Source organism: Parambassis ranga, chromosome 17 (assembly GCF_900634625.1).
Source record: "Parambassis ranga chromosome 17, fParRan2.1, whole genome shotgun sequence".
Lineage (NCBI taxonomy): Eukaryota > Metazoa > Chordata > Actinopteri > Ambassidae > Parambassis > Parambassis ranga.
This window is the reverse complement of record NC_041037.1, coordinates 16,216,037-16,242,337: the sequence shown is the minus strand read 5'-3', so window position 1 is coordinate 16,242,337 and position 26,301 is coordinate 16,216,037. Positions and strand designations below refer to the sequence as shown.

Genomic DNA, 26,301 nt, shown 5'->3' with positions numbered 1-26,301 from the left:
CATTTTGCTCCACCTGTCTAGAGGTCAGGACACAGGTCTTGGCAGCCTAGGGATGCCCAAAATTCCCTCTATGTATCAGCATCCAAAGAGATGCTGAACCCCCTCAGCTGCATCCCCTCCTTTTTTTTAAATGAACCTAACTATGGTTATTGCTGTAAACCCGCTGTAACATGGCAACAAAGGTTCTGTATTCAACCTGAGGTTTAATTTACTTTAAAGCAGCTGATGTCATTGTGCATTCAGAGTCCACAACACAGTGAAGGGCCTCAGAAACAAACCATTGACTCTGTGACTGGTGGACTCATCAGGCAGGCCTGTGACAGTTATACCACAAAACCTACATAATTCAGTTCAATAACCAAGATGACACTTCCTGTCTAAACTCCCAACTGTGTGATGTAAGTGTAGATTTACAAAGTCACAGCTCAGCCAGGCAATCAGGGAGCTCAGACATTTGGCTCCACACCCTTATGTGACAAGAGCGAACTATTCCTCAGGCCCAATCTGCTGTGTGAGCCACTGCAGCACCACTCTTATTACAGCAGAATATTATTAAAGGACACATAAAGATAAAGTTTTCAGACACAAACAAGCAGATCTTTATTTTTCAGCATGAATAATTATTTATATAAATATCGTGGGGAAAGGATTACAGGAACATATAGAGCTTCATCCATCAGTCCACCTCTATCAGGCTTTGGCAACATGCTGGTCAGCATTGTGTGCGTGTGGCTCTGTTTCCCACTGACTGACAGACAGACAGACTGAGCATGTGCAGAGACGCAGAAAGATTAGCGCTCCCTCGGAGTCTGGGCGGCTCGGCGCGTCTCTGGCTCAGTGCTGGAATATTCCGGGAAGCGTTTTAATTTAGACATGAAGGTACGGGACGGCGTGCGGGAAACTGTACGAGTTCAAGCGGAGTCTGAGTGAGAGAGAGAGAGAGAGAGAGAGAGAGAGAGAGGAGGGGACTGACTGTGACTTTGGAGACTTTTACGCGCGTGGATCGTGAACATGGAGCTGGAGCTGTAACTGATGAAGTGATTGCTGTGAATTTACTCAGCGTATTATTCAAGAGATGACACAGAGGCGGGACAGCGGATCTGGTATTATGATATCTTGTAGCCAACTCATAATTATTTGGGCGAATCTCAAGTGGCCTGATAACAGATGACCGAATCAGATCAGAGGTAAACAGACCGTGGACTGGGTTTTACAGTAAGGACTGTTTAGTGAATCAAATGGCAGAAGAATATGAGCAGGCCGGTGCGTCAGAATTTATCAAAGGTAAGTTACGCACGAATGTATCCTTATTGTGTTTGTTCTGACAACAACATTATCTGTTGGAAAATTAATGATTTAAAACTAGAGTCAAAAAATCGGGACCTGTTGGAGCCAAACCGATATATCGGTGTATCGATATTATCAGCTGGTTTTTTATGTTGGCTGCTGTTTTCTACAGAACACAATGCAAAAGAGTACACATGATGTTTTATGATGTCATGACAAAGTTCTCTGTCTGCAGTCAACACACACTCACACTGTTATGTTATATGTACTGTTGTATTTGTTGACATGTTTTGTTTTGTATGCGAAATTCACACCATTAGGATCAAAAGGGCAGTAGTCCTGGGTTTTGTGTCCCTTTTGTATTTTTTTGTGTTTCATAGTTGACATAAATGTCACTTGGAAAATGTTTTTGATGTTTGTCACAAAAAACTATTTGTGTCAGCCTGCACCAGGCAATATGTGAAATGATGAAAATAAAAAGTGGTACCACAATTCCAACATGCCTGGCATGAAAAAAGGATCACACATATAAGCATGCATGACAAAAATGAGAATGACCTTACATGTAATGGGACAGTCAGTATAATGAAAAACGTATTAGCGTTCATGTTCAACTCAAATTCAGTTATTGATTGTTCGAACAGTTTCAAAAATCAGTTTAGATCAAAGTACTTATATTTTAGCAGGTATCCTGTGCTACTACATAACCGTCATACTTCCAGTCATTCACCAATGGTCTTCTTGAGCCATTATGTCCATATAAATATGGATTTGTTTGAGTAGAAGCAATGTGCGAATCTCTTGTCTTTGATGCATATATATTACAATTATTTTACATCCAAGGTGTGCACGTTATCATTATTTACAATGTCTATTAGAAACCTTGCTTATCCAAATACAGCAGTCACAACAAGGTTTTAGTTCCTGTGCTCTGTCTTTTTTAAAGCCCGTTTTGTAAGTGATTACATTCTGGAGTATCCACAATAGTTTCAGTGGTGCTGGGATTAAGTTGTATTAAAGAGGTTAGGTAAGAGACAGAAGTGTGTGTTTGGAAACACGCCCTGATGTCTCAGAGGATTGAAAAGATTTTTGCATTATACTGTGTAATAAGCAAAGATCTCTGACTGAGTTTCCTCCAGCAGGGCCAGCATGGGAAAAAGAGGATGTAATCCAGGTGACGTCCATTGATAACAATGTTTTGTGTCTTTGTGTGTGTGTGTGTGTGTGTGTGCTCCACAGACCGGCTGTACTTTGCCACTCTACGTGTCAAACCAAAGAATACAGCCAACACACACTACTTCAGCACGGATGACGAGTTCCTATATGAGAGGTAAACCTCAGCACGTACTGTCCGCCCTGCTGTCTGATCACTAATCACCCTGTTTTGTGTGTTGGGTTATTTGCATGTATGTGTATATACCTATGGGCAAAGTGTGTTTGACGTCACACATAAACATCGTTCTGATGGTTGCCATGCGCCAGGCTGTAAAGCATTTTATTCTCATCTATTATGGGGGACATGTTAACATGGAGGTCTATGGGGGCTGATTTACTTTTGTAGCCTGCCCCCAGAGACCACAGGGAGAACTGTAGTTTTGACCAACATGTCGCATGGTGAGTGAGCCGTGTCATGGTACAGTGTGTAACCTGGAATAAGGATGTCTTCAGATCCAAATGGCTTTAAACCACTGACAGTAAAAACTATGGACAAAGCTTCAGTGACATCTCCCGTTTGGTTCTGAAGAGCCGTTCTGAGGCTTTGCAGCACACTATCAATCCACTGATTGGCAGGGAACAGGCTGATGTGTTCTAAGAGCAGAGGAAACTTTTAACTGACAGATCTAAGATCAGAGGGAAACATAGACTGTGTATACAGATGGACAACGTGGCTCCATCTCTGTTCCTTGGCACTGTCATGTTGGAAAAAAAAAGATTCCATCTCGGAACCAGAGTTGCCATAAAGAGCTAGCATGAAGCATCTCTGGGAATCGTTTATCTGAGAAGTACTTTTAGTTTTTACATGGATACATGTCCCATCCACTAACATGGAGGAGGTGGGGTTTAATTACCTTTACTGCAGCCAGCCAAGAGGCGGCACTCCAGATGTTTTGGCCTCATGTTTGGGGAGCTGTCATGTCATTTGTAGGAGGTCTGGATGACTGTGATGGTAACCTGCTGGTAGGTAGTCAGCACAAAGCTGCACAGCCTAAAGAAGAAATAACAGTGACATAGCTGAAAGTTATGGCTGGTAGGTTCCAGCGTAGCCAAGCAGAATCATCCTTTGTAGTTATAGCAGCAATAAGCCACACAGGGCAGAGGGATGTTCCTCAGAAATGGCCAGAGTATTGATAAACGGTGATCTGTGCAGCCTGTTCATGTAACATGCCGGTCATCGTAAGATATAGGCCAAGTTGAGATCAGTGACAGTGCCCTCGTGATGCATAGGGATTTAGGACAAACACTGGATGACATCATTCAGACTGGACACTTAATCATCCCACTCCCACCATTTTACCTCTAACGTACACTGCTGACAGCGTGTGACATGTTTTAGTAAAACAGCATCAACCAGAATGGCACTGATGCACAAAACAGGTCAGAGTGTAATGCTGTTCAAATTTGTTGTGCTGCAAGCCGCGATGACAACGTGCAAGATCAGCATCCGCTGAACATGGATCGCCTGCAGTGTAAGGGAGATTTTCCCACGAGATCACAACACAGACTTCAGCTGTATGCTAACCTCAGCAAAAAAATAACAAAAATTCATGCTCTGAAATCTCAGCAAAGAACCCAGAGGCCACTGCAATGTTTTTCTTATTTGCAGCAAAGTGATCAGAATACACCAAGAAGCCTTCTGTTAAACATGAGTGACTGCAGTGGACCCAGAGGCCCGGGTGGCTGGCAGTGGAGGCAGCAGAAAGGAGAAGTTTAGTTGAAGCATAAATTATCTATGAAGACTAAGATTGGCCTGGTACTTATACTATGCTGACTGTACGATGGTGTGCGGCTTGGTGGGAAGCCATTAAAGGTGACATTTTAATTAAAACAACCTAATTTCACACATAATGTAATATTGACAATAATGGAAGAATGGAAGTGTGACACTTAGCAGCAAGAAAATGAGTATTATTGTTGATATGTCACTCCTTATCATTAAATTGATGAACTTGATGTTATCTTGTAAGTCTGCTCGGGTAAAATTCTGTTAGAACATGAATTTTTGATTCATGATTATTATTGATGATCATTTACAAATAATTGACAATGAAGCAGTGCAGGCTCAGACTCTGTGGCTGTGCAGGAGCCTGCTCTGGTGAGGAGTCTAGAGCCCCCTGGTGGTGGGTGGAGTAGGGGTGGTGGTGAGACGAGAAGCAACAAGGACAGTGAGAAAGAGCAGGGGGTTTTGAATGGGAGGTGAAGTAGCAAAATGGCAGGTTTGAATTCTGTGATTGGATGAATGACAGAGAGAAGAGGCGGGACCAGAAGGACGTGTGTGAGAACAGGGCTCGGTCTCATTGTTGAACTACCATTTTAGTTTTTATGCACACAGAGTATACTGTCTGCACTATATCAGCTGTATTTCATTGCATGTTGCAGTTTCTACGCAGACTTCGGGCCCCTCAACCTGGCCATGCTGTACAGATACTGCTGCAAACTGAACAAGAAGCTCAAGGTAACACAGACTCAGGTCTGCATTTTACAGATTATTGATTATCAGTTATTGATTATGTGTACGTATGCTTTTTGTTACCAGTCCTTCACAATATCCAGGAAGAAACTGGTCTACTACACCAGTTATGACCAGAAGAAGAGAGCCAACGCTGCTGTCCTCATCGGTGCCTATGCTGTAAATATCTTTTCCTCCTGTCGTCACTTTTGCTCCTCGTCTTATCTGTTCATTATTAGAAAGGCAGCTAAACCTCTGATCTCCAGGTAATCTATTTGAAAAGGAGCCCAGAAGATGCCTACAGGACTCTGATCTCAGGAAACAACACAGGCTACATGCCATTCAGGTACACACACACACACACACACACACACAAACACACACTTCTGGCAGAAGTTAAAAGTCAGTTTGACCTTATATATCTTTAGCATTGCTCGGCATAAAGGCCGGGTAATAGGGAAAAAAGCACATTCATGCCTATATTACAGCAAACAAGAGTAATAATAAATAAAAACATCGAATCTGATCTAATATATATATGATTATTAAATAAGGATACCAATAATATTGTGTGTGAATCACAGGGATGCAGCAGTGGGCGAGTGCTCCTTCAACCTCACCGTCCTGGACTGTCTGCAAGGAATACGCAAGGTAAACAAGAAGCACGGCTTAACCAGAGTACAGTCAGAAAAAAAAAAAAGAGGAAGGCTGTCAGTCAGCCGAGGGTTAAAGCGGCGTGTCTCACAGCTCTGTCTGCCCGTCTCACTGCAGGCATTTCAGCACGGCTTCCTGGACTTTGACCATTTCAGTGCTGAGGAATATGAACATTATGAGGTGAGTGAATGTTTATAGAATCATTTCAATATTCAGGAAGTTGCGCATGATTTCCTCTGTCACACACATCTGCTGTTTTTTTTAAGCGAGTTGAAAACGGAGATATGAACTGGATAATTCCAGGAAAGATTCTGGCGTTCAGCAGCCCTCACCCACGTAGTAAGATAGAGAACGGTGAGTTACAAACAGCACATTTTTACCACTGACATAACACCACAAGCCCTCACAGTGTGTGTGTCTGTCTCCAGGTTATCCTCTCCATTCACCTGAAGCTTACTTTCCATATTTCCGCCAAAATAATGTGACGGCCGTGGTGCGTCTGAACAGGAAGTTGTACGATGGCCGGCGATTTGAGGATGCAGGGATTGAGCACCATGACCTCTTCTTCCTGGATGGGACCACGCCCTCTGACCTCATCATCAGGCGCTTCCTGCACGTGTGTGAAAGCGCAGAAGGGGCTGTGGCAGTGCACTGTAAAGGTGAGACAGGGACAAACAAAGCATGGAACACACCGGAGGTTGAAGACGCCTGTCCAATCTCTCTCTCTCTCTCTTCTGCTCACAGCTGGCTTGGGGCGTACAGGCACTCTGATTGGCTGCTACCTGATGAAGCATTTCCGCTTCACTGCGGCCGAGGCCATCGCATGGATCAGAGTCTGCCGACCTGGATCCGTCATCGGTCCCCAGCAGAACTTCTTAGAGGAGTGAGTTTTAGTGTCAGCTATATTTGGCTTCAAGTCGAACCACATGCAGATCTGATGAACGTGTGTTGTGTTTAGGAAACAGCACAGTCTGTGGGTCCAGGGAGACGTGCACCGCTCCAAACAGAAACTGGTCCAGCAGCGACTGAGCCGGCGACAGCAGCTACAGCAGCAGCAGCAGCAGCAGCTTCACACCTCTGACTCTGTGGAGGGAGGGAAGCAGGAAGCCATGTCCCGCCTGCTCTCCAGCATGGACGACCTGTCAATCAACACCACCCTCTGCAAATCATATAGCCTGGATGAGGTACATGGGGGGGTGTGGGACTTCCTGCCTTGGCAGCCCTTCTCATGCTGATGACTCCCTCTCTCTTTCTCTGTATGTGTGCAGAACAATTGCAAGGAAACCGGTCTAACTCAAGGAGACCGGCTGAAAGCATTAAAGGGAAAGCGGCCGCCTCGATCAGTGTCCTCCTCCTCCAGGTACCACACAGGGGTTCTCTAGTCCTCTAGTCTTTGAGCGAAGCTAAGCTAGTGCTGGGTCTCGTATTAGACACTTAACTTGCTTAGAAGCGTTTAAGGCTATATATATAATGACTAATTTTACAAGCTAATGCTAGCTTGCACCATGGATAACATGATGATGAAAGTGATGTGAAAAAGTACACACTGCGCTGTATTCCACTGTATTTAATTTCAGGTTAAATCTGTCCAAGACCACGCCTTGCTCCATCCTCCCTCCTCCTAAATCTATTAAGGTCCCCCTCCCCCTCTCCCCTTCGTCAACTAAAAAACTGATACGAAGCTCCTCCTCTTCCTCCGCCGCACAAATAAGGAGGTGGGCGTCCATGTTTTTCTTCAGTTTTAACCATCAAACAGTCTTGTCCTGCTTTGGCTCACTTTTTTTTCTGTATGCCTCTCTCCCCCTCTCTCTCTCTCCCCCTCCTCCCTCAGTCCCTTCAGCCTCAGTCTGTTCAGCACCAGACCCGCTTTGATTCATTGACTTCACATCTGGAACGTCTCCTCCCTGCTCACAACTGATGACACTGATCAGATCTTTCAATATGTGGAAACTTAACTGCATCCCAGACAAAGACATAGACATAACAAACACTCACACATAGAGTTTGCATTACACTGATTCAAATCTGATGTTCTTAGGTCAATATGGACGCAAATCTGATCGTCAGTTCTGACTTTTCAATTAGACTTAAGTCACTTAAGTCAGGGTGCGACCCTAAATTGGATCTGCGGGAGAGACAGGAATGAGAACATCCATGTTGGACTCCATGTGGCTTTTTGTTTTTTGCCTACATGCCCGCACTGAGGGTTGTTGAAGATCCAGATCACCTCAGTCTCATTCTATATTCTCCTGCTCATTCCAACAATGGGTCTAATACAATCCCCCCTCCACTGTGATGTGTGAGTTTAGATGACACTGGGACCAAACTTTACATTTGAATGTGATGTTTCCAGAATATATGACTGCAACACAAGTTCAATCATACACAACATATACATTCATATCAATCTGTTAATGTAATGCAATGATCAGAAGTGGTGAGGAGGAGTGGAAACAAAGCCATGTGAGCAGAATGCACTTTATTATTATTATTATTATGATGTTGATAAGCTACATACTTTAGACACAGTGTAACGCAGTATAATGTTTGGATTTAGGCATGGATGTTTGTGTTTGCTCTCATTTTGACAACATGAATAATACATAAAGGAAACCTATGTCGTGTGTTAATGTGAAGTCAGTTTTATCCTCCGCAACATTATTGCTAATATCGCTATGCAAATGATACTTTACTGTGTTTTTGATGAGATTAATGGTGATTTGGGAATGTACAGTCTACTGACCAATGACACTAATAACGTGGAGTGCACCTTTGATATGATGGTTGTTGTTTTTAAAAAGATAAAAGAATAAAGGTTGAAAAATGCTGAAAGAAATTATACATGTATGTGTGTGCAGAGTGTCGTTCTTCCCAGTGTGCAGCACGTAGTGTGATGTGAGTCTGAAGCACTAATGTCATATTGTCCTGGCCAACCATAGATGTCTAGCCTGGTTCCTGTGGAAAAGGCTCCGCTCACACACAGAAGCCTCTCTTTGCCTCTTCCTTTGATAAATGAAGCACTCCATCCAGGTGCCAACAAACCTGCTGTGAGTTAATGGACCATCAGAGTGATTCTGGAAACACAGTTTGGAAGCTGAAAAACGACATGGTGTTGCTTTCAAACATGTGGATATGTCGATCTCAGTTGTATCCTTACAGCATGTAAACACCTTAATCACACTGTAGCACTCTATTCCGCAGCATTTTATAGCATTTTCTAACAGCTTGAGTTTGTTGAATGAGCCTCGTGATGTGCTGCTGTGATGTGATTTTCTCTCCAGAAGATGCTGTTTAACCTGTGGAGTGTGCACAGATCACATGCACGTGGACCTGGTCATGAAAGTAGCTGAGAGACAATCAGTGGTGTATAAATGTGAGTAACATTTAGGTTTAATAGCAGTCAAAGCTGCTTTCAACTAGCCATAAATTCCAACTCATCATCATCATCATCATCATCATCACTATTTTAACTGAACATGACACGATACAATGATCAGATATTTATGTATAAATGTTTTAATGATGGCGCACATAAGACGGCCTATATTTTTGGTGCTATAAAACATTGTGTCTGCATTATGTTTGTTAATAACATGTGTGGATATTCCTGTAGCTGAAGTGCATGTAAATACCTCATTCAGAATGTGGCCTTAAGTAGAATAAGGACCTTAATCGGACTATTGTGTGCATGTAAACAGTTGAGTGTTACCATGACAACAGTTCCCCAAAATCATTACATCAGCCTTTCTGAAGCCTTATAAATGAGCTTAGTATGACTTCATAGGACTTTTAATACTATTTATTGATACACTTGAAGTAATGAGCAGAAATAACCGAACTCGGAGGTCATCAAGTCTGCACAGGTAATGTAAAGTTTCATAAAGTTATCTTGAAGCTGCAGAGAGAAGGAGTTCTTCCACAACCTCCACCTGAAAACAAAAGAAAAAAACATAGCTTAGAGTGTTGCAGTGACCCCCTGTACTTGGCTGCCTGCTCCCCCTGCAGCGTTACCTGGTTGCTCTCTCCCACTTTCAGGTTCTCCAGCTGGTAGACAGTCACTTGTCCAACGCTGTCTCCTACCACGACACAGTTTGACTTTGGGGTGAACAGCAGGGATGTCATCGTCACCCCGGGAGCAGCAGGCTTCACAACGACAGGGTCCAGGCTGAAGCAGAGGACACATCATAAGTGAGACAGAGAACACAGAAGACAGACTCCTCCCTCCTCAGGCTGACTCACAGGCTTGCATTCAGGTCCCATATCTCTAGCTGTCCATCGTTAATGGCTCCAAATACCGTGGCCCACTTCGGAGACCACTTGATGTCGCGCACGGCTTTCTGCGCACAGGTGAAGCCTAACACGGGGTTGGTGTGGTCCTGCTTCCACAGCTGGATAGTCCAATCAGAGGAGCAGCTCAGGAACACATCAGGGTTCAGGGGACTCCATGTGATGCAATTCACAGGACACTGAGAGGACAGAAAGGAAGAAGCACACGTATTATATATATTCACTGGGTCCTGCACTGGGCTGTACTACGAGTGTAAGAGCACTACAAAGGGATTCATCAGGGAGTTGAGGTTTTATTGAATGGTTGAAGTTATACCGCCCCCTGCTGGGGAACAGAACAACTATTCACCAATGACAAGATAGCTCCTGATCTGTGGGGCTCACAACAATATTCATGGTGTAATAGAGAGGATTAGGATTAGCGGATCTTCACAGGTGTCTCCACACTACTATCAGACAACTTTTTTTTCCAAACCCACAGATCACAGCCTAAAACAGTGGTGACTTTTATTCTGAAATACTTACATAGTGTTTCCTGTAGGTGTCAAGATACTGCTGAGTGTTGGTACAGGAGCACTTGTGGATCAGACCTTCCCACGTACCGATCATGTAGATACTAGAGTCCTGTGGAACAGCGTAACAAAGTGGTTTCAGTCTTTGAGCAAAAAAAAGAAGTATGTTCTGTGTTTTAGCTCAGAGAATGAGTGAATATCTGTTAAAAACCTACTGTTGGATGAAAGTCGAAGCACAGACCAGGAGTCAGCGATGACAGAACACTTTCAGTTGTCTTCACTGCGCTGCTCATTCCAGCTTTATTCTTTATATTAACAATCCTCTTGATCTTCATCAGGTCTGTGACAGGAGATGTGATAGTCAGACATTATGTGTGCACTCTCAGGGCTGACATCGTTCACAGAGTCAATGAGTACAGTACCGATGCAGTCCAGGCCTGTGTTGAAGACGAACCACTTGCTGACTCTGCCGTCTGCACTCACAGAGATGAGAGCTTCCTCATTCTCGTCTCCTGTTAGGCTCAGCTCCTGCTGAGTCCACTTGAGCTGCCACACCGGCCCCAAGTGTTGGTTGAGACATTCACTGCACAGAGACACTTTTTCAGTTGTGTGATAAAACAAAAAAAAAAGACCTGGACCATCCACACACGCACAACACAATATTCTCCTCACCGGGTGCTGATGAAACGCGACATTGTGTCTTGACTCTGCATGTTGTAGATGGCTATGCTGCCATCATGCATCCCCACAGCAAGCTGACCTGGGCTGCTGGCTGAGAAATCTAAAGTAGTCACAGGGCTGTCACAGTGGATGATTCGCTCAGGCCACTGGGGGGGGGAGAGAGGAGACACATGACAACGCCATACTACACGTCTATGTTTCACAATCTGCTGAAAATCAGGTCAACACAAAGGTATACCGTAGGGTTTTTGAGGGACCAGCAGCACACCAGACCTGGTTTCTGGTTCCCAGACTCACTCTCACAGTAGCCCACAGCCAGGAGATCCTAGAAAACAGAACATATGTAAATACGTCTAAAGCTATGCATTTATTTAACTCCTCTAACCAGAGCAGTAGTAAGACCATGAATGTATAGCAGTTATTACTGATGATATACTATCACTATTCGGTCAAGATCCTCTGCAGCACTTCTTTCCTGCAACCAATTCCAGTACCTGAATTCTGAATGTGGGCTGATACACAGTGCAGAGTGTCTATTTAAATCACTGTATACACTGAAAAATGCCAAATTGCAGATATTTGGCTTCTTTAGCATCTTAACACTACAGCTAAAAATACGTAAGAAGTTTCACTGTGCTGCCGTGGCAACTACTCACAAAAAACAATGGATATCTTATAGTCTGGCTAAGTAAACACCTGCAATTTGGCAACAATAGTATAACCAAAAACAAGGTGTTAATTAGTTAATACACGAAAAGCTGATGACAAAAATGCAAAGCAAATTCAAAGCATTTAAAAACAACCAACAAACCAACTTCTCCACATGATGTTGACGAGAGAAGAATAAAGAAGCCATCTGCATCAAACAGGAAGTGTCTTTACAGAGCATTCTAAAGTCTTTGGCCTCTGTTACCGGGTATTTCTTGTTCCAGGTCATGCTGCTGATGCGCCGTCCTCTGCTGAGCTCACAGCTGAAAACCCAGAGACTCTGCAGGGCTGGACGACGATGAGCGCTCTCTGTATCACCATCTATGTTCTCCTCAGCCTCAGGCCTCTCTGGACTGTCTGGTTCTGTCACCAATGGCATAGAGGCAATATATGAATACGTGTATAGTACCAGATCTTTTTTTTTTTTTGAACCTCATAAATCGCTGCTTCTGATGAGAAAAACGTGCCCCCTGCTGTGATAATGAGCTGGGATTACCTTGTAGCACCGGCAGCTGTCTATAAGCAGACAGCAGAGGCTGGAAGCGGTTCAGCAGGATGCTCCTCTCCATTACAAGCAAGGAGTGCTGGAACTCCTCTGACATCATGATGAGCTGCATGTCTGCCTCTGTCTTTCCACTGCTGTCAATTGCTTCCAGTTCCCTCAGTGAGCTAGAAACACTGACTGAAGCGAAACATGTGGTAGAAAAATAATAAACCTGTCAGTGAACCCTTTTCAGACTGGCACTGAAACAATGTGAGTGCATAGTCACCTGTGCTGACTGTGCTGTCCACCGATAAGCTCCTGCTTGCAGCCCTGCTGGAGTCCAAAGCAGCCTCTACGTAGGCAGGCTTCTCTGGTTCAGGTCTAACCGCTGCTTCTTCCTGCTTTGTTCCGCAGAAGGTGTCGTACATATCCCAGGGGGTAACAGTCACAGCTACGGATACAGGAACAACCAAAGCACAAATGATCCAACATGATCCAAACCAAACAGCCAGTTCAACATCATCAGTGTGTTCTTCTTTACATGACGAACAATCACTGTTAAATCCAGCAGGCAACAGTTTGCTGAATTATTTTCCCAGACATAATGACCCATTCTAACATGTGAGCATGTTTTCCCTCGCTTGTCTGATAAATTGGGATTTTATCAGACCTTTCTGACATGATGCTGTGTGTGATGTTAAGGGACCTGTGAGGGTTGAGTCTGATGCTGATAAAGGGCAGTCCTTTCAGCCAGTTCGGTTAATGCTCATTGTATTTTCATATCTACTGTTCTTGTTGTGACGTGTACATGTATGGTAAGAAGACATATCAGTCACTGACTTTATTCATTTTTGGGTGCTCTATTGTATATTTTATTGCTAGTTTATTTTATAATGTTTATAGTTTTGCTCATCTTATCTTATTTTTTTGCTTTCTGTATCTGTGCTGTTGCATTAACGCAATTTCCCCATTGTGGGACAAATAAAGGGTTTCTTAATCTCAATCTCAATCTTAATCTTAATCTTAATCTTTGACTGGTCCATGTGCCTCATTAAAAAGGGCCACCCAACATAAGGACCTCTTCTGGACACATTTTGCCCAGGTTTTCTCTAACCTAACCCTGTTGCCTAGCAACTGCCTAGTATACCATACACATATTAGGATTATTGGCCGACATACTGATATCCAATATCTATCGGGCCCTACTCAATTTCAGACAAAGACTAATATTATGTTCATGATGTCTGTTTAAATCAAACTACCAGACATGAATTGTGTCTTTGAGAATCCATGCAAGTTTTACCTGCATCCACCAAGAACACTCTGTCACACTGGACATGTTTGTTTTTAAGCGCTCCATGCACCGTCTCCATCCATCGATCCACATACTTATCGTAGCCCGCTTTGCTCCTGCAGAGCTCGACGTACTGGTTGTTACTCTCTCTGTGAAAACGCAGCAGCAGCTTGTTACAACCAAGAGGACACTTCTCAAAAGATCACTTCCACAAGTACTGTGCAGCATGGCTACATGTCCCTGTCTGATCACTGAAGAAGTAGAGGACTTCACTCACATGACTGCCTTTGCATCATCAGCATCCACCGACACAGAGGTGCTGGGTATGTCCAGCAGTGAGAAGGTGTCAGTCTCACTCAGACCAACTACTTTTTTCTCGTCCAGCATTTCTTCAGTCTGACATTCTTCCACTGGGTCTTTTTTCTTCTTCAGAACTAGCAGGAAACAAAAACTTTTAAACAAACACAACAAGGTATTTGGAAGAAACGACAATTACTGTATGCATATTTTTGTAGTGAACCTGGGAAGCTGATGGGCAGGTCCCGTTTGGCAAATATATCCTCAATCTCCTCGGTGACTGACCCTAGGGTAGACGAGCTTGATATTCTGCTGCTCCACAGCCCTGACCTGTAAACGAGCACATGTCGACCTCATAGGCAGTGACTCATAGACCTTGTAGACCTGACAGAGTTGCCCATAATTACATGATTGTTGACATCCTTCCGGAATTTTAATCATTCTCACTGTATCTGAGAAGGATCCCCAAACCATGATACTACCACTGCCATGCTTCAGTCTACAGATTTAATTTTGTGCCTTTGCCTTGAATCAATCAATGGTAATTTATATTTAAGATTAAGATTAAGAAACCTTTATTAGTCCCACAATGGGGAAATTGCATAAAAGGAAACCTCCCCGTCGGGGAATTGAACCCCGGTCTCCCGCGTGACAGGCGGGGATACTCACCACTATACTAACGAGGAACCCTCTAATAGAGGTCCAATTCAGGTATTTTCAGAACTCACTGTCATTTTTTCTCATTTCATGTCAGCCTGCACCCACCTGGAGTGCGCCTGGCTGAAGCTGCCTATGGTCGTCGTCTGGTCTGATGCTGACCCTGCAAACATTTCCTCCGTCAGGAACCTGCTGGCTTTGGCCTGAGCTGCTCCTGGATCCGCCTGGTACAGGGGCAGCGGAGTGACGTCGTTGTTCTCCTTATCGAACACCTGCCAACAGATCAGTCAGTCAGACAGTCAGACAGACCGCGGAGAGACCATGCAGCTTCCTGCACGTTGTGACTGAGCTGTCAAGTGTTACCCGGACGGCCGGTCTCGGAGTTTGAGTGGTGCTCTTCTCCAGAACTTTGCTGCCCACACCCAGGGTGAGGCTCCTCCTGCTCGTGGAAAAGAGCACACTGTTGGTGTGCTTGAAGCTCTGTTTGACTCCATGAGCGCCCGAAACATTTGTCGCTCTAGAAGGCAGCAAAACAACAGAAAGTAGCATCACGGTTAGCATGTTAGCATACAGTTTATTTACAAGGAAAAAAAAAGGTTTCACTTACGACTTGAGTACCAGAGTACGCTTCTTTTTCTCCTCTTTTACCACCGAGGTAGACATATTAGCGTTTCCACTTTTACGACGTTGCTATGGCGACCGGACGCCTCTTGAGCAAAGGCTGCCGTACAGGAAGTGATCCGAAAATACAGGAAGCTGTGGGAACCTGAGCTGAACAACAACAACACATAATAACAATAATAAAATAATAATAATAATAATAATAATAATAATAATAGCCTGTGAATACACCATATGAAAGGTCTGAGGCTGGAATAATACCATAAGACTATAAGAAGCTCAGGCTGTGTGATTTAAATGTGGAAAAGTAGTATACAGCTGAAGGATGATCAATGATACATATAATGCTTAAAATGTGATAAAGACTACAAATATGGCTGCTTTGTATGCCTCTGTGTGTCAGCCTGTCACCATGGTAATAGCCATGTAACCTCAAAAACCACTCCAACTATATATGTATTTGGAATTAGAAAATTCTGAATACTGGTTTTATAGAGCAGCATAATGAGTGTTTTAAGGCTAAACTTGAGTCTGTAGCTTGAAGTTTGTAGGAGGAGATACATTTGGCAGATGACCCTCGTTGAAGGGCTCTCTCATAGACTCCCATGTTAAATGGCTTTTGAATTTTTATTAATATTTTGAAAACGAAACATGTTTACTAGCCCTTGAAGATCTGAACAGAATGATGTCAGTTTGTGTAGCTGAAAGCATGTGGAACTAGTTACATGTCAAAGTTAAAGGTGGTTTTGAAGGCTCCTCTATAGACTCCCATGTTAAAAATGATGCAGAAATTGCTTAATATTTGAAAAACTATAATTTTTTAAAAAATAACTTGAAGTTGACCCGGAATGTCCTCTGTGAGATGAACATTTTGATAGCTGAATGGCTGAAATCGGTCAGTGTATGCTGAAGATACGCTGCACCAAAAAAACGTACGGAAGAAGGAGAAGAAGAAGAAAGCGGGTGAAGAACAAGAGTTTGCCTTGCAGCAATCAAACTAATAACAACAAAAGACAAAAACGATGATTGTACCACAGATCTTACTGAAGGCTGTTTAAAGCTTTTTGTTTGTGCCAGCAATAATGATGTAAAGATAATAAAAGCATTTAAATGGTCTGTAATTATTCTATTTTCTGAGATGACATAAACATTAGGAGACATATAAACATGAGGCGCTGTGTGTTTCAGCAGGGGACCAGCAGATGGCAGGATTCCCTTTGCTGTGATCCATGACAATGACTCCATTTTTTGTTCACATTTAGTTGAAGGAAATTTAGTGCCAGTTTCATGTGTAGGCAGTGCAGAGAACTCAGTGGACGGATCAGAAACTCGAGTTTTATGATATATGTACAACTGCGTATTATCTGCAAACAGTAGAAACACACTGTGGCCATGAAGGATCTGACCAAGGTCAAGCTTGCAGAGAGAAAATAAAACTGGTCTCCAAAATGAAGCCTTGGGGAAAATGAAGATTTGAGGTTGCCTCTGTCTCAGTACTGGTGGTCCTGAGATCCGGGACCAGCAGTACTGAGTGTTGTGCAAATCCCATCATCAGCAGACGTCACCTGTCATCCTGTGGACAGTAGCTGCACAGCATATCATTACAAGGCTGGGTGGTGTTAGCCCTGAACAACATAATATAACAAACGATATGGTGTTTGTACAAGTTTTCTCATACAACGATCACAACAAGTGTTATCCCCATCTGTTAGTTATTACAATACACAGATTTGACCAGCAGATGTCAGCGTTTGTTACTATATAACATCAGCTGCTGTGACACAGTAAACCAAGAAGAATTCTGACCAGAATCACCAGGTGGTGAGGACCCATAATGCACTTTGTAATGCGTATGTGTAATTATCACATTTATTCGATTTATATTGACCTCTCTGTGGTACACATCACTTTAAATGTGTTTATACGCTGACACTTGGTGGTACCACTGGTGCCCTTTTATAGTGTGTTTGCCGTTTTGTAGTGTTGTCCAAATGTGAACTCTATAGTGCACTCAGTGTATCCCACAACAAATCATGAAAAGTAGTGTACAAGTACTGGCCAATAAAAGGAACAATACTTATTCAGCTGTCAACAGTGCACCTGGAATTATGTGACTAACAGTGGAGAGCTCAAGCTAGTCTTGATGATGCTTTATGGGATGCATTCAGTGCACTATATAGGGTAATTCTCAATATACATTTGTAAGGCGCTACAAAATGGTAAACGTACGTACGTAAGTCACACACATATTTACCAGGCAGGGATGGACAGAAACCTGCTTCAGTACAGTATATTTCCTACTTTGCTGTCTATGCCAGCAACTCTCTGCTGAACTAAATTCTCTATTTAACATGCAGGAACATCTGAGGTTAAGCAACGAAGCCACCATAAAGGGGCCAATATATGCAATTTGTTGATGAAGATTCTCCGCTCCAGTAACTGCAGTTCCATTAATGGCCACTTGAGTGAGTGGCTCTAACTCTACAGCAGAAACAAACATCTCCTGGGACAAAAACAGTTTTAGTGTTGTGATCCCTTGGTCCTGTGTTCTGTTTCCTGTTGTTTGTTAAATCTTCAGTTTTCTTAATTGTTTTGGTGTGGCTGTATTCCATGGTTTGCTTTCATTACTGACCTCCCTCATGTGTTTCCTGTTTTATTTTGAAAACTTGTGTTCCCATTTTTCCCTGAGTTTTTGGACTTTGGCTTTTCAATTAAAGCTCACCTTGTGTCTGCCTTAGTGTCTGCATTTGGCTTCTCAGAACCTAACACATAACATTTAGGGTGTGAACAGTACATTTGCAGTACACTACCATCAAACAGTAACAAGCAGCAACAACATGTAAACTGAAAGCTCTAGCACAGTATTGTAAAAGTTTTATGGACACAGGAATGCTTTGTTGCTCTTCAATAAACACAGAAAAAAAATATCTGAGCTGCCCCTCTTTCATTTTGGCCCCTGGCCCTTGCACAGTGCACACACACCCCTGTCAGACAGCGCAGAATCCTCTGCAGTCCTCTGTTTGGGCTGAACCCTGATTGGTCAGTCTGTCCCAAATCCTAACTCTCTCTCTCACACACACACACACACTTCACCTCCATTTTCTGTGTATATGTGGGATCCAGTGTGCTGAACCCATACTGAGCTCTCTGGCATAGTTGCCATGGTGAATATTTGACCAGCCAATCAAAGCTTTGTCTGCAATGTCTGTGTGCGCACCGTGCTCGTGTGTGTATAAATAAATACATATAAATTAACATATAGCTCATGCTATATGCTGTGCCGTATGTATGGACACACACTGCCATAAACACACTTAGATTACATTCCTGCTGAAACATGTAATAAGGCACATCTCTCCCTCTCTCTCTCTATCCCTCTCCCACTCCCAGTCTGTGTGCTCTTCTAGCTCTCCCTCCTGTTATTGCCATGGAAACTCAGCTGAGATTGCAGGGTTGCAGTGGCAAAGAGAGAGTAGGTAGAGATTGAGGGCAAATGCACCAAGCAAAGGCAAACAGAAGGAAAAAATATTATAGCATGCTTCATTTTAAATCAATAACCAGCCAATGCCAGCTTTATCACCCCCCCCCCTTTCCTCTCAGTGTCTGTCTTTTCTTGAGTCACTGTATTCAGGTCACTAGCTGGCTGTCTGCTCTGTTACCCCTCAGTAGCCCTTATGTTGCGATGCAGCACCCCCCTCCCAATAACCAGACTGATCCACATTCCAATGACCTCATAATCATTGTCACTCAATAAGCTATTATTAGTGTGAAACGCTCCTAATAACACATTCACTTTTTTTCTTTTTCATCACTGTGAGCTACTTCCTGAACCACGTCTCTTAGCAGCAAATTAAACTTAATAACATAATAAGCTCCTGAAAATTAAGAAAACATCTTAAAACTCTCACAAGATGAGCTAATAATGAGCTAATAATGACACACTACGAGGAACAGAAATGTTTCCACAAAGCATGGCTGGTAATGAGCAGTGGTCTTAAGAATAATACGCCCATGATGTTGGAGCATACAGATATTGTCCGACATACAACATTATGTGTTTATGTTAACAAAATACACTGCTCAGGTAGTGCAGCTCATCCGGGATGGCACATCAATGAGAGCTGTGGCAAGAAGGTTTGCTGTGTCTGTCAGCACAGTGTTCAGAGCATGGAGGAGATACCAGGAGACAGGCCAGTACACCAGGAGATGTGGAGGGGGCCGTAGGAGGGCAACAACCCAGCAATAGAACCGCTACCTCCTCCTTCTTGCAAGGAGGAGCAGGAGGAGCACTGCCAGAGCCCTGCAACATGACCTGCAGCAGGACACTGATATGCATGTCTCGTATTGCCCAATGTCATTGGAACATGAGGCCGATTCAGCTTCTTAAATCAGAGTAAGGAGTTAGGTTGGGGATGGTGGAGGTCTATGCAACATGGACCTCAAAGCAAAATTTAATTTTGCTCTGTGGTAAGTTTAATACTGGCTAAGGTTAGACATTAAAAACGGGTCGCTCCTGCGCAGTTGTCATTTTATATCTTGGTATTGATCTGATGTTACATTTTCCTGGTGAGGACATACTGTCATTCAGCCTGATCAGCTGGGGAAGAAGACAAGAGGTTGAAGCTCCTCTTCTGTCCTGGACCATGGAGCACCTTATCTGTTGTACACTATTGTCAGACACAGCAATACAGAAGCTCCACAGGGCTCTGTCCTCTTTTGTGTTTTTTACATTACACTTAAGCAACCCCTTTATTGCGCTCTGGCTGAATCAGCAGCCACAGAGTCTTCCCACACTGCTGCAAGGCTGACAAGTCAGTCACTGTCTGCCCGACCACAGTGCAGCACAGAGCCGTGTCTGTCGGCACAGAACCAGCAGAGGTGCTCCGGTCTTTGTCTTTGTGATGCAGCAGTCTGATGGACAGGACGGACTGGGTTTAGCGTTTAGCTAAGAAGGAGCTGTTGTTGTATGAGCAGGCTGTGAGGACTGTAATGGTCATGCTGATTGCACAACTTCAATTTGATATTTGTTGGGAACAACTGTGACTAACACAGCAAAATGATGAAATAAAATGATTTTACAAAGTGATTATATAAAAATATATTGTGTACCTGGGTACAGATGCATGATGGGAGGACATGAAGGATCAGCTACACACTGAAACAGCTTGATATCAAACCTTTATTTTGTTACAGAGACACCACTGGAAAACAGAAACTCTGTCCGTCATTATCAGTACACCGTCACTGATGTATGTGTTCACAGTCAGCTCAGAAGTAACAGTTCCATCTATTGGTCACATGATTTCTTCATCCACTCTGCAGTTAGCCATCAACACGTCAAGTCCTGCACAGAATGATCCCACTGTTTGTATATGAAGCTTTGAGTGTTGCATTCACAGAATGGATGAGATGACCTCACTCAGTGGCTGTATTTACACGTACACAATGTTTGACATTTTGTTTTGGAGATTTATTTGCTGTCCTGCTAAAACACACTAACTGTAAATAGGGATGGATGGAACCCTCCTCTGATTTCTGAACAGCAGCTTTGAACCCTAGTGTTGACTGTTCCGGCCGTCGCCATCTTGGCTGCGACTAAGTCTGCCTAAAATCCAAATATGGGCAAAGACGTGGACCCTGTTGGGATTGACTCACTTTTGGAGCCAGCCTCATGTGGCCACTAGAGGAACTGCAGGTTTGGCACTTGTGTTAGCTTCTGTTTGGCATTTTAAGGGAAATTTCCTACTTGGTTTTGAAGAAGATAGTATTGGCACTAGCCAGCTTGTGCACATTGTGGTGGCAGCATTTTTGCTAGTAAACGCTAAAAAAACAATAAATTTACGTAATAAAAAACATTATTTGTCACATATAGCAACATCATGCTAAACTCTGGAGAACATGAGTGAGTGCATGTCATAAATAAAGTACATATAAACATAGCCACTGAGAGTAACCACACAGATATTGAAATTCATAAACACATTTCCTTTTTTTGCTTCTGCCTCCATTGTAAGGCTCACTTAACAATCATGCAGCTAGCAACAGAGCACTCTACCATTCACAAACATGATGTGCTGTCAGTGTACCCTACAACTATCAGCATGATACACATGATAACAGGCTGATGAAAACCTCTTACTTCCCAAAAATTAGAACACCTCAGGACTCGTTGGCTTTTTAGTGTTACAGCTGTGCATGTACCCAAATATAACATTTTTAAAAAGAAAATCTCGATTATGAAACAATGTGAATAATTACACTTAACTGGAGTACCAAGGTTGTCATGTGACAGCAGCTTTTTTTTTTGCACTGTACCAAACAGATAGCAGGCCTGGATTTAGTCCCACTCAAATCTAGAAGCAGAATCAAATAGTTCTCTTAGGCAGACTGAACACTGGTGGTGAAAGAATGAATCTGAAGCTGGACCACCTCCAGGCCTGCCTCAAAAATGTCTTTTAGTCTATGCTAAACATTAGCATTTCCACCAAGCTAGCAACCCAAACTTTCAGTCTGGGTACAGGATATACTGATGAATATAAAGATACAAATGTCTATTTACAGTAATAGAAACAAGAAACCGATACTGTTGTAGATCATTATAAAGAGCTAGGAGCTCAAATCTTCAACTGATTATAAATCTGATAGAAAAGAACAAAGCTAAACCTACAGCGAGTATCCAATAAAACCATTTACAGTGTCAGTTCTTTGCAATATATCGGAACTGCTTATTTTGGATCCTATGGGACGTCATAATATAAAACACTAGCACTGCCTTGCATTCTTGTAATATGCAGTCTTCTAGGACAGTCCAACAGCACACCCTAACACTGGGGTAAATGCACATATATTTTGCCCCTGTGAGTGTTCAGAGTCAGGATAGGTAGTCAACTGTTAGATATGTAGGTGGGTGCATCTTTGAACTCTACCGGTGCTGGGCTAGCTGGTGTTCTCTGCATCCTCTGAGACTGGCAATGAAGTCCAGGACACGAAGCAAATAAGACACATTTGCCATACTGAGATCTATGTCCGGGGTGTAAAACCAAGCTGCTAGTAGCTCACTGTACGACCAATCAAAAGTGTTCATACACTCCGGATGGCTATACACACACCTACATACTGTCTCTGCAGTCAGAACATGAACTAAATCCCAACAACATTTCCACATAAGACTGTATTCAGGATCCTCAAGCAGATGCAGAGCATGGCAGGTTTTCTTACTGTGCCCCCTCTGGGCTTATTATTGGCCTCACTGTAAGATAGATACACCGACCATCCACTCACATTAGTGGACACGGTTGTCATGACAAGTTGCAACAAATTTGACAAGCGTGTATAAAAAGTTCTCATTCACGTACACTCAAAAAATATCTATATACTGTATCATATCAATAGAGATTCAGTAAAAGAAAAAAAAGACAAAAATAACACTGATTATTATAAATATGATAGTTCTTAAATAGTTTTCTGTGGATCATTCACATTCAGCTTATTTTTAGGATAAACGGCTGATTAAATGTATTAACATTATTGTATTGTGACCAGCAGGCCTTTAAGTTGTGTAAGAATAGGTAGTATAAGAAGGCTAGCTGTGTAGCAAAACACCATCCAGGTAACCCTTACGCCCGTTGTACGATCTGTTACCAGGTCTGCTCTAAACTGTCAAGCCAAAGTCATTTTAAGGCTGTCAAGCCTACAGCACTGCAAGATGGATTTTACACATATAAGTTAGTAATGTTTCAAGTCATCTCATCTGGTTTTCATAGAAGGTTTCCCATTTCTCTGTAAATAAATCTAATGACTTCAGTCAGAAACAGTGTATGAAAAGTGGTTTTCTGCAGCCGAAAGGGGGCCGGTCTCCTCCTCGGCTTGTGACAGTAATGACCAGGCACAGTGACATCCTGCCACTTACATGCTAATAGTGACATCATGTGCCGGAATAAATTAAAGGGGATTGTCTGTGTGATCACTATACTTGTTACATGGCCAAAATTTGGTTGTGTATGAATGGTTTGGACAACACAGATTCAGGTCGGGCGGGGGGGGGGGGGGGGGGGGGGGGGGGGGTGATAGGTTTGAGGCTTCGGGTGGATTCTCACAGGACTCTAAGAATCATATTATTCTTTCAATTTATTCTTTCATGCTAAAATATTCAAAATAAAAACCCAGATGATTATAATGACACTGGAAATGAACATAAATACGCTCTAAGAATTCTTTGCCAATACCATGACCACTGATTCTATGCATTTGTAACCCTTTAATAAGAATTTTTTATGTCCTATGTTTGCACCTGGGGTGGAATAACCGATGAGGCTATTTACACCTGCATGGAAGAGACAATTTTGTTAACATTGTGTAGTAGTTTGTTTATTGTTTTTTTTAATATAAGGAGTTATTTGTCTAAATCTTACCAACAATTGAAAACCAAAACTAAAGATTCACCAGTCAGCTTTTGACTTGATTAGTGATGTGAACAACACAGTGATCATGTTTTCAGTGGAACAGGAAGTTATGAGATCTCTGGATCTGAAGAGCCAAATAGCTGCCGCGATCTCACCTGGGTGTAAATGGTTATTGTTAATCATTTTCTCCAAAACATCTGTCATATAAAAATATATACTTTAGTCTGCAGGACAGGGATACATATGTGAATACATCACAGTATTCATGTCAAACAGCCCTCATACGGTCCTTCAAATAGAGAGTATGGACTTGAACCTGACTCATATATATATATATATATATATATATATATATATATATATATATATATATATCATTACATTCCTCCACGTTTGTAACACTAATAGCACAACTGTATCCTTCTTTAACATCTCTGTGTTATGGCACAATCTTTGCTAATTGTTTGGGCAGTTTAAAGCAGCTTTGGTTATGTTCTGGGCCGTGTGTAGACTGTGAAACTGTCTGCGTTGTGAAGCCAGGTTCTTGGGGATGAAATCATACACAGGTACATCGAATACTTATCTGTTACTTTAAGTTCTGGTGGCAGCTTTACAAGTCGTATGACGCTCTCTCTTAGTTGGCCACGTGTACACACAATACGATTTTGATCCGAAAAGTTTGGCTGTTTGGCCCTAATATTTACTAAAAACCTGTGCTGGTCCTTGATGGACCATCATTCAATATGTAGCCCAGCTACCCAGATGACAACCACAAATACAAGCACAATAAATAAATAAATACATGAATAAATAAATAATCAAGTCACATATGTCCATAATTCTTGGCACTTGAAACACTCACGTGGTTGTTTTGAGTGAGTGACTGTGTGGCACAGTAGCAAAGATTTTGGCAATTACCAGTGATGGATAAACAAATTGTATACAAAACCAATAAGGACAGCAACAAGACCAGTTAAATGATCCTCACAAGAATGGGCACAGAAGCCTTTTTCATCACTGTTTCTGTGTGTTCTACATCTTATTTTCCTGTGTCCAATCTGTCTGTCAGTGTAGTAAGCAACTAAAAATCCCAACTCTGTGGTCGCCTGTCAATTGGCTGAACCACTTCTTGAGCGAAGCTTCACTCACCTACTGTGTAATCCATTAACAACACATCAACGCATCAGCAGCTCCTTACAACTCCATGAGCTAAGTCTTCATCACGGCGCTGCGCCTACAAATCCAATAAGCAAGCAGACATCTCTGACACAATTACACAGATATCTACACGGCACAGCCCCCAACCGCAGTAATTGTGCTTTCTTAAATTCTACACAATCCAAACAAGTGTTTTCAGGCAGCTTCTGCAACAAAATTATGAGTGAAAATACACACTCTGACACTAACAGACTATCTATGTGAGCAGTCTGCAGCCACTAGGCTTTTCTATTGATGGCACTTGGGCACTAAGTCAAATAATGTAAACACTGGGCTGAGAAAAGTGTGGGTAGTGTCTCAAGTCTGATACCTTTACAGCTGTAAAAATGCTTTTCCTATAAACATCTATGGAGTGGAATGGAAGAAACACACATGCAGAATGCTGAAGCAAATATAGTCAAACAGTGCAGTCAGTTTGAATAATAGGGCCACTTTTAGTGGGGAGAAATGAGTGAATTATGGTATATATGAGAAATCCAAATAAAGTACATTAAGGCCAAAAAAAGAGAAGAAAATAAACACAAAGGTATGAAAATAAAATTGTGTTTTTAAAGATAAAACTCTTTCTGTTATAATTTTCTTATAATAAAATATTGCGGAAAGACAGCATTTTGAAATACTATTTTTGGGTTTGTTTTGATTTTGTTATTCCCAAAATGATGCAAAATATATAATTATCTTCCATCATAATTTAATTTAGTTAGTTTAGTCTAAAATTTCACCTTGGTGAAAACAGACCTTATACATTTATCTTCAAATTTCCATTTTGTAATATAAAAAAAGTTAGATTTTTTTTTAAATATTATGAATATTTATTCAAAATTATTATTTTAAGTCATATGGCACAGTATTTTTTTATATAAAATTACATTTTTCTTCTAACATTATCAAGGTCTTTACTTAGTTAAATGATTCCATTGTAAAATTAAAATAGGATCTGTAAATAATTATATGGCACTTGATTGTAAGTTACATTTTCTAATAAATATGTATTATGCCTTTGATTTGAATAACTTCTTTGACTGCAATAGTCTTGACTGATCTGGCTTTAACGCATATCACAATTTTGTTCTCTATATTTCAGACAGTGGCCCTAATACTCTTATAATTACACCCACAACATTTGCATGGTGAGCAAATAAAAAAAAGAACATCCTGTTCTTTAGGCTTTGGACTGGACTGAGTGTGTTCAGATGATGGACATGCTGCATGTGCCAATGAACAGTACAGCAACTACACAGTAAAGGATAATTATACTGCACATCATTAAAACACAGCATGTAAAAAGAGCTAATGTTTTTTTTTTGTTTTTTTTTACTATATATAAACACAATATATGCCCCATGATACTGTTCTTATCCAACACAAACACAATACCACCATCAACTAGAGATACTGTTATTGCCCAGAAGGGACTGCTTGTAGCCCGACAATTAGGACCACAGGTTTCATTTCCCTCATGGCCACCCGCACAGTCATATGTACAAACACGTCACAGTTACGGGCTTTGAATGTGAAATTCCATCTAAGGG

At 42.1% G+C, this 26,301-nt stretch overlaps 2 protein-coding genes and 1 non-coding gene across 3 annotated transcripts; 1 reads left to right on the top strand and 2 right to left on the bottom strand.

Moving 5' to 3' along the window:
- Window positions 1-968: 968 nt before the first annotated feature.
- LOC114449458 (dual specificity protein phosphatase CDC14AB-like) lies at window positions 969-8,449 on the top strand. The gene is made up of 14 exons (XM_028427154.1): window positions 969-1,284; window positions 2,527-2,617; window positions 4,885-4,960; window positions 5,042-5,134; window positions 5,221-5,300; window positions 5,539-5,605; window positions 5,726-5,788; window positions 5,875-5,962; window positions 6,037-6,267; window positions 6,353-6,491; window positions 6,567-6,792; window positions 6,877-6,968; window positions 7,186-7,323; window positions 7,440-8,449. Exons 1-14 carry the CDS (start codon window positions 1,239-1,241, stop codon window positions 7,486-7,488), a joined length of 1,479 nt encoding a protein of 492 aa, XP_028282955.1. The 5' UTR covers window positions 969-1,238; the 3' UTR covers window positions 7,489-8,449.
- Window positions 8,450-9,492: 1,043 nt separating this feature from the next.
- Window positions 9,493-15,191, bottom strand: dnai4 (dynein axonemal intermediate chain 4). The gene is made up of 17 exons (XM_028427153.1): window positions 15,134-15,191; window positions 14,892-15,052; window positions 14,637-14,800; window positions 14,095-14,201; window positions 13,852-14,008; window positions 13,584-13,723; window positions 12,567-12,731; window positions 12,293-12,478; window positions 12,002-12,159; window positions 11,327-11,413; window positions 11,080-11,234; window positions 10,830-10,990; window positions 10,623-10,747; window positions 10,421-10,519; window positions 9,848-10,074; window positions 9,620-9,773; window positions 9,493-9,537 (listed from the first exon to the last, which is right to left on the bottom strand). Exons 1-17 carry the CDS (start codon window positions 15,189-15,191, stop codon window positions 9,493-9,495), a joined length of 2,349 nt encoding a protein of 782 aa, XP_028282954.1.
- On the bottom strand, window positions 14,486-14,557 carry trnad-guc (transfer RNA aspartic acid (anticodon GUC)). The gene has a single exon. It is a non-coding gene; the product is annotated as a tRNA-Asp (tRNA).
- Window positions 15,192-26,301: the final 11,110 nt, after the last annotated feature.

Coding starts and splice junctions, on each gene's coding strand:
- LOC114449458 (XM_028427154.1), top strand. CDS start 1,239: ATGGCAGAAGAATATGAGCAGGCCGGTGCGTCAGAATTTATCAAAG. Junction 4,961..5,041: donor AACTGAACAAGAAGCTCAAG/GTAACACAGACT, acceptor TTTTGTTACCAG/TCCTTCACAATATCCAGGAA. Junction 5,301..5,538: donor ACAGGCTACATGCCATTCAG/GTACACACACAC, acceptor TGTGAATCACAG/GGATGCAGCAGTGGGCGAGT.
- dnai4 (XM_028427153.1), bottom strand. CDS start 15,191: ATGTCTACCTCGGTGGTAAAAGAGGAGAAAAAGAAGCGTACTCTGGTA. Junction 11,414..12,001: donor CCTGGAACAAGAAATACCCG/GTAACAGAGGCC, acceptor TCTGTTTTCTAG/GATCTCCTGGCTGTGGGCTA. Junction 9,538..9,619: donor AAGTGGGAGAGAGCAACCAG/GTAACGCTGCAG, acceptor TTTTGTTTTCAG/GTGGAGGTTGTGGAAGAACT.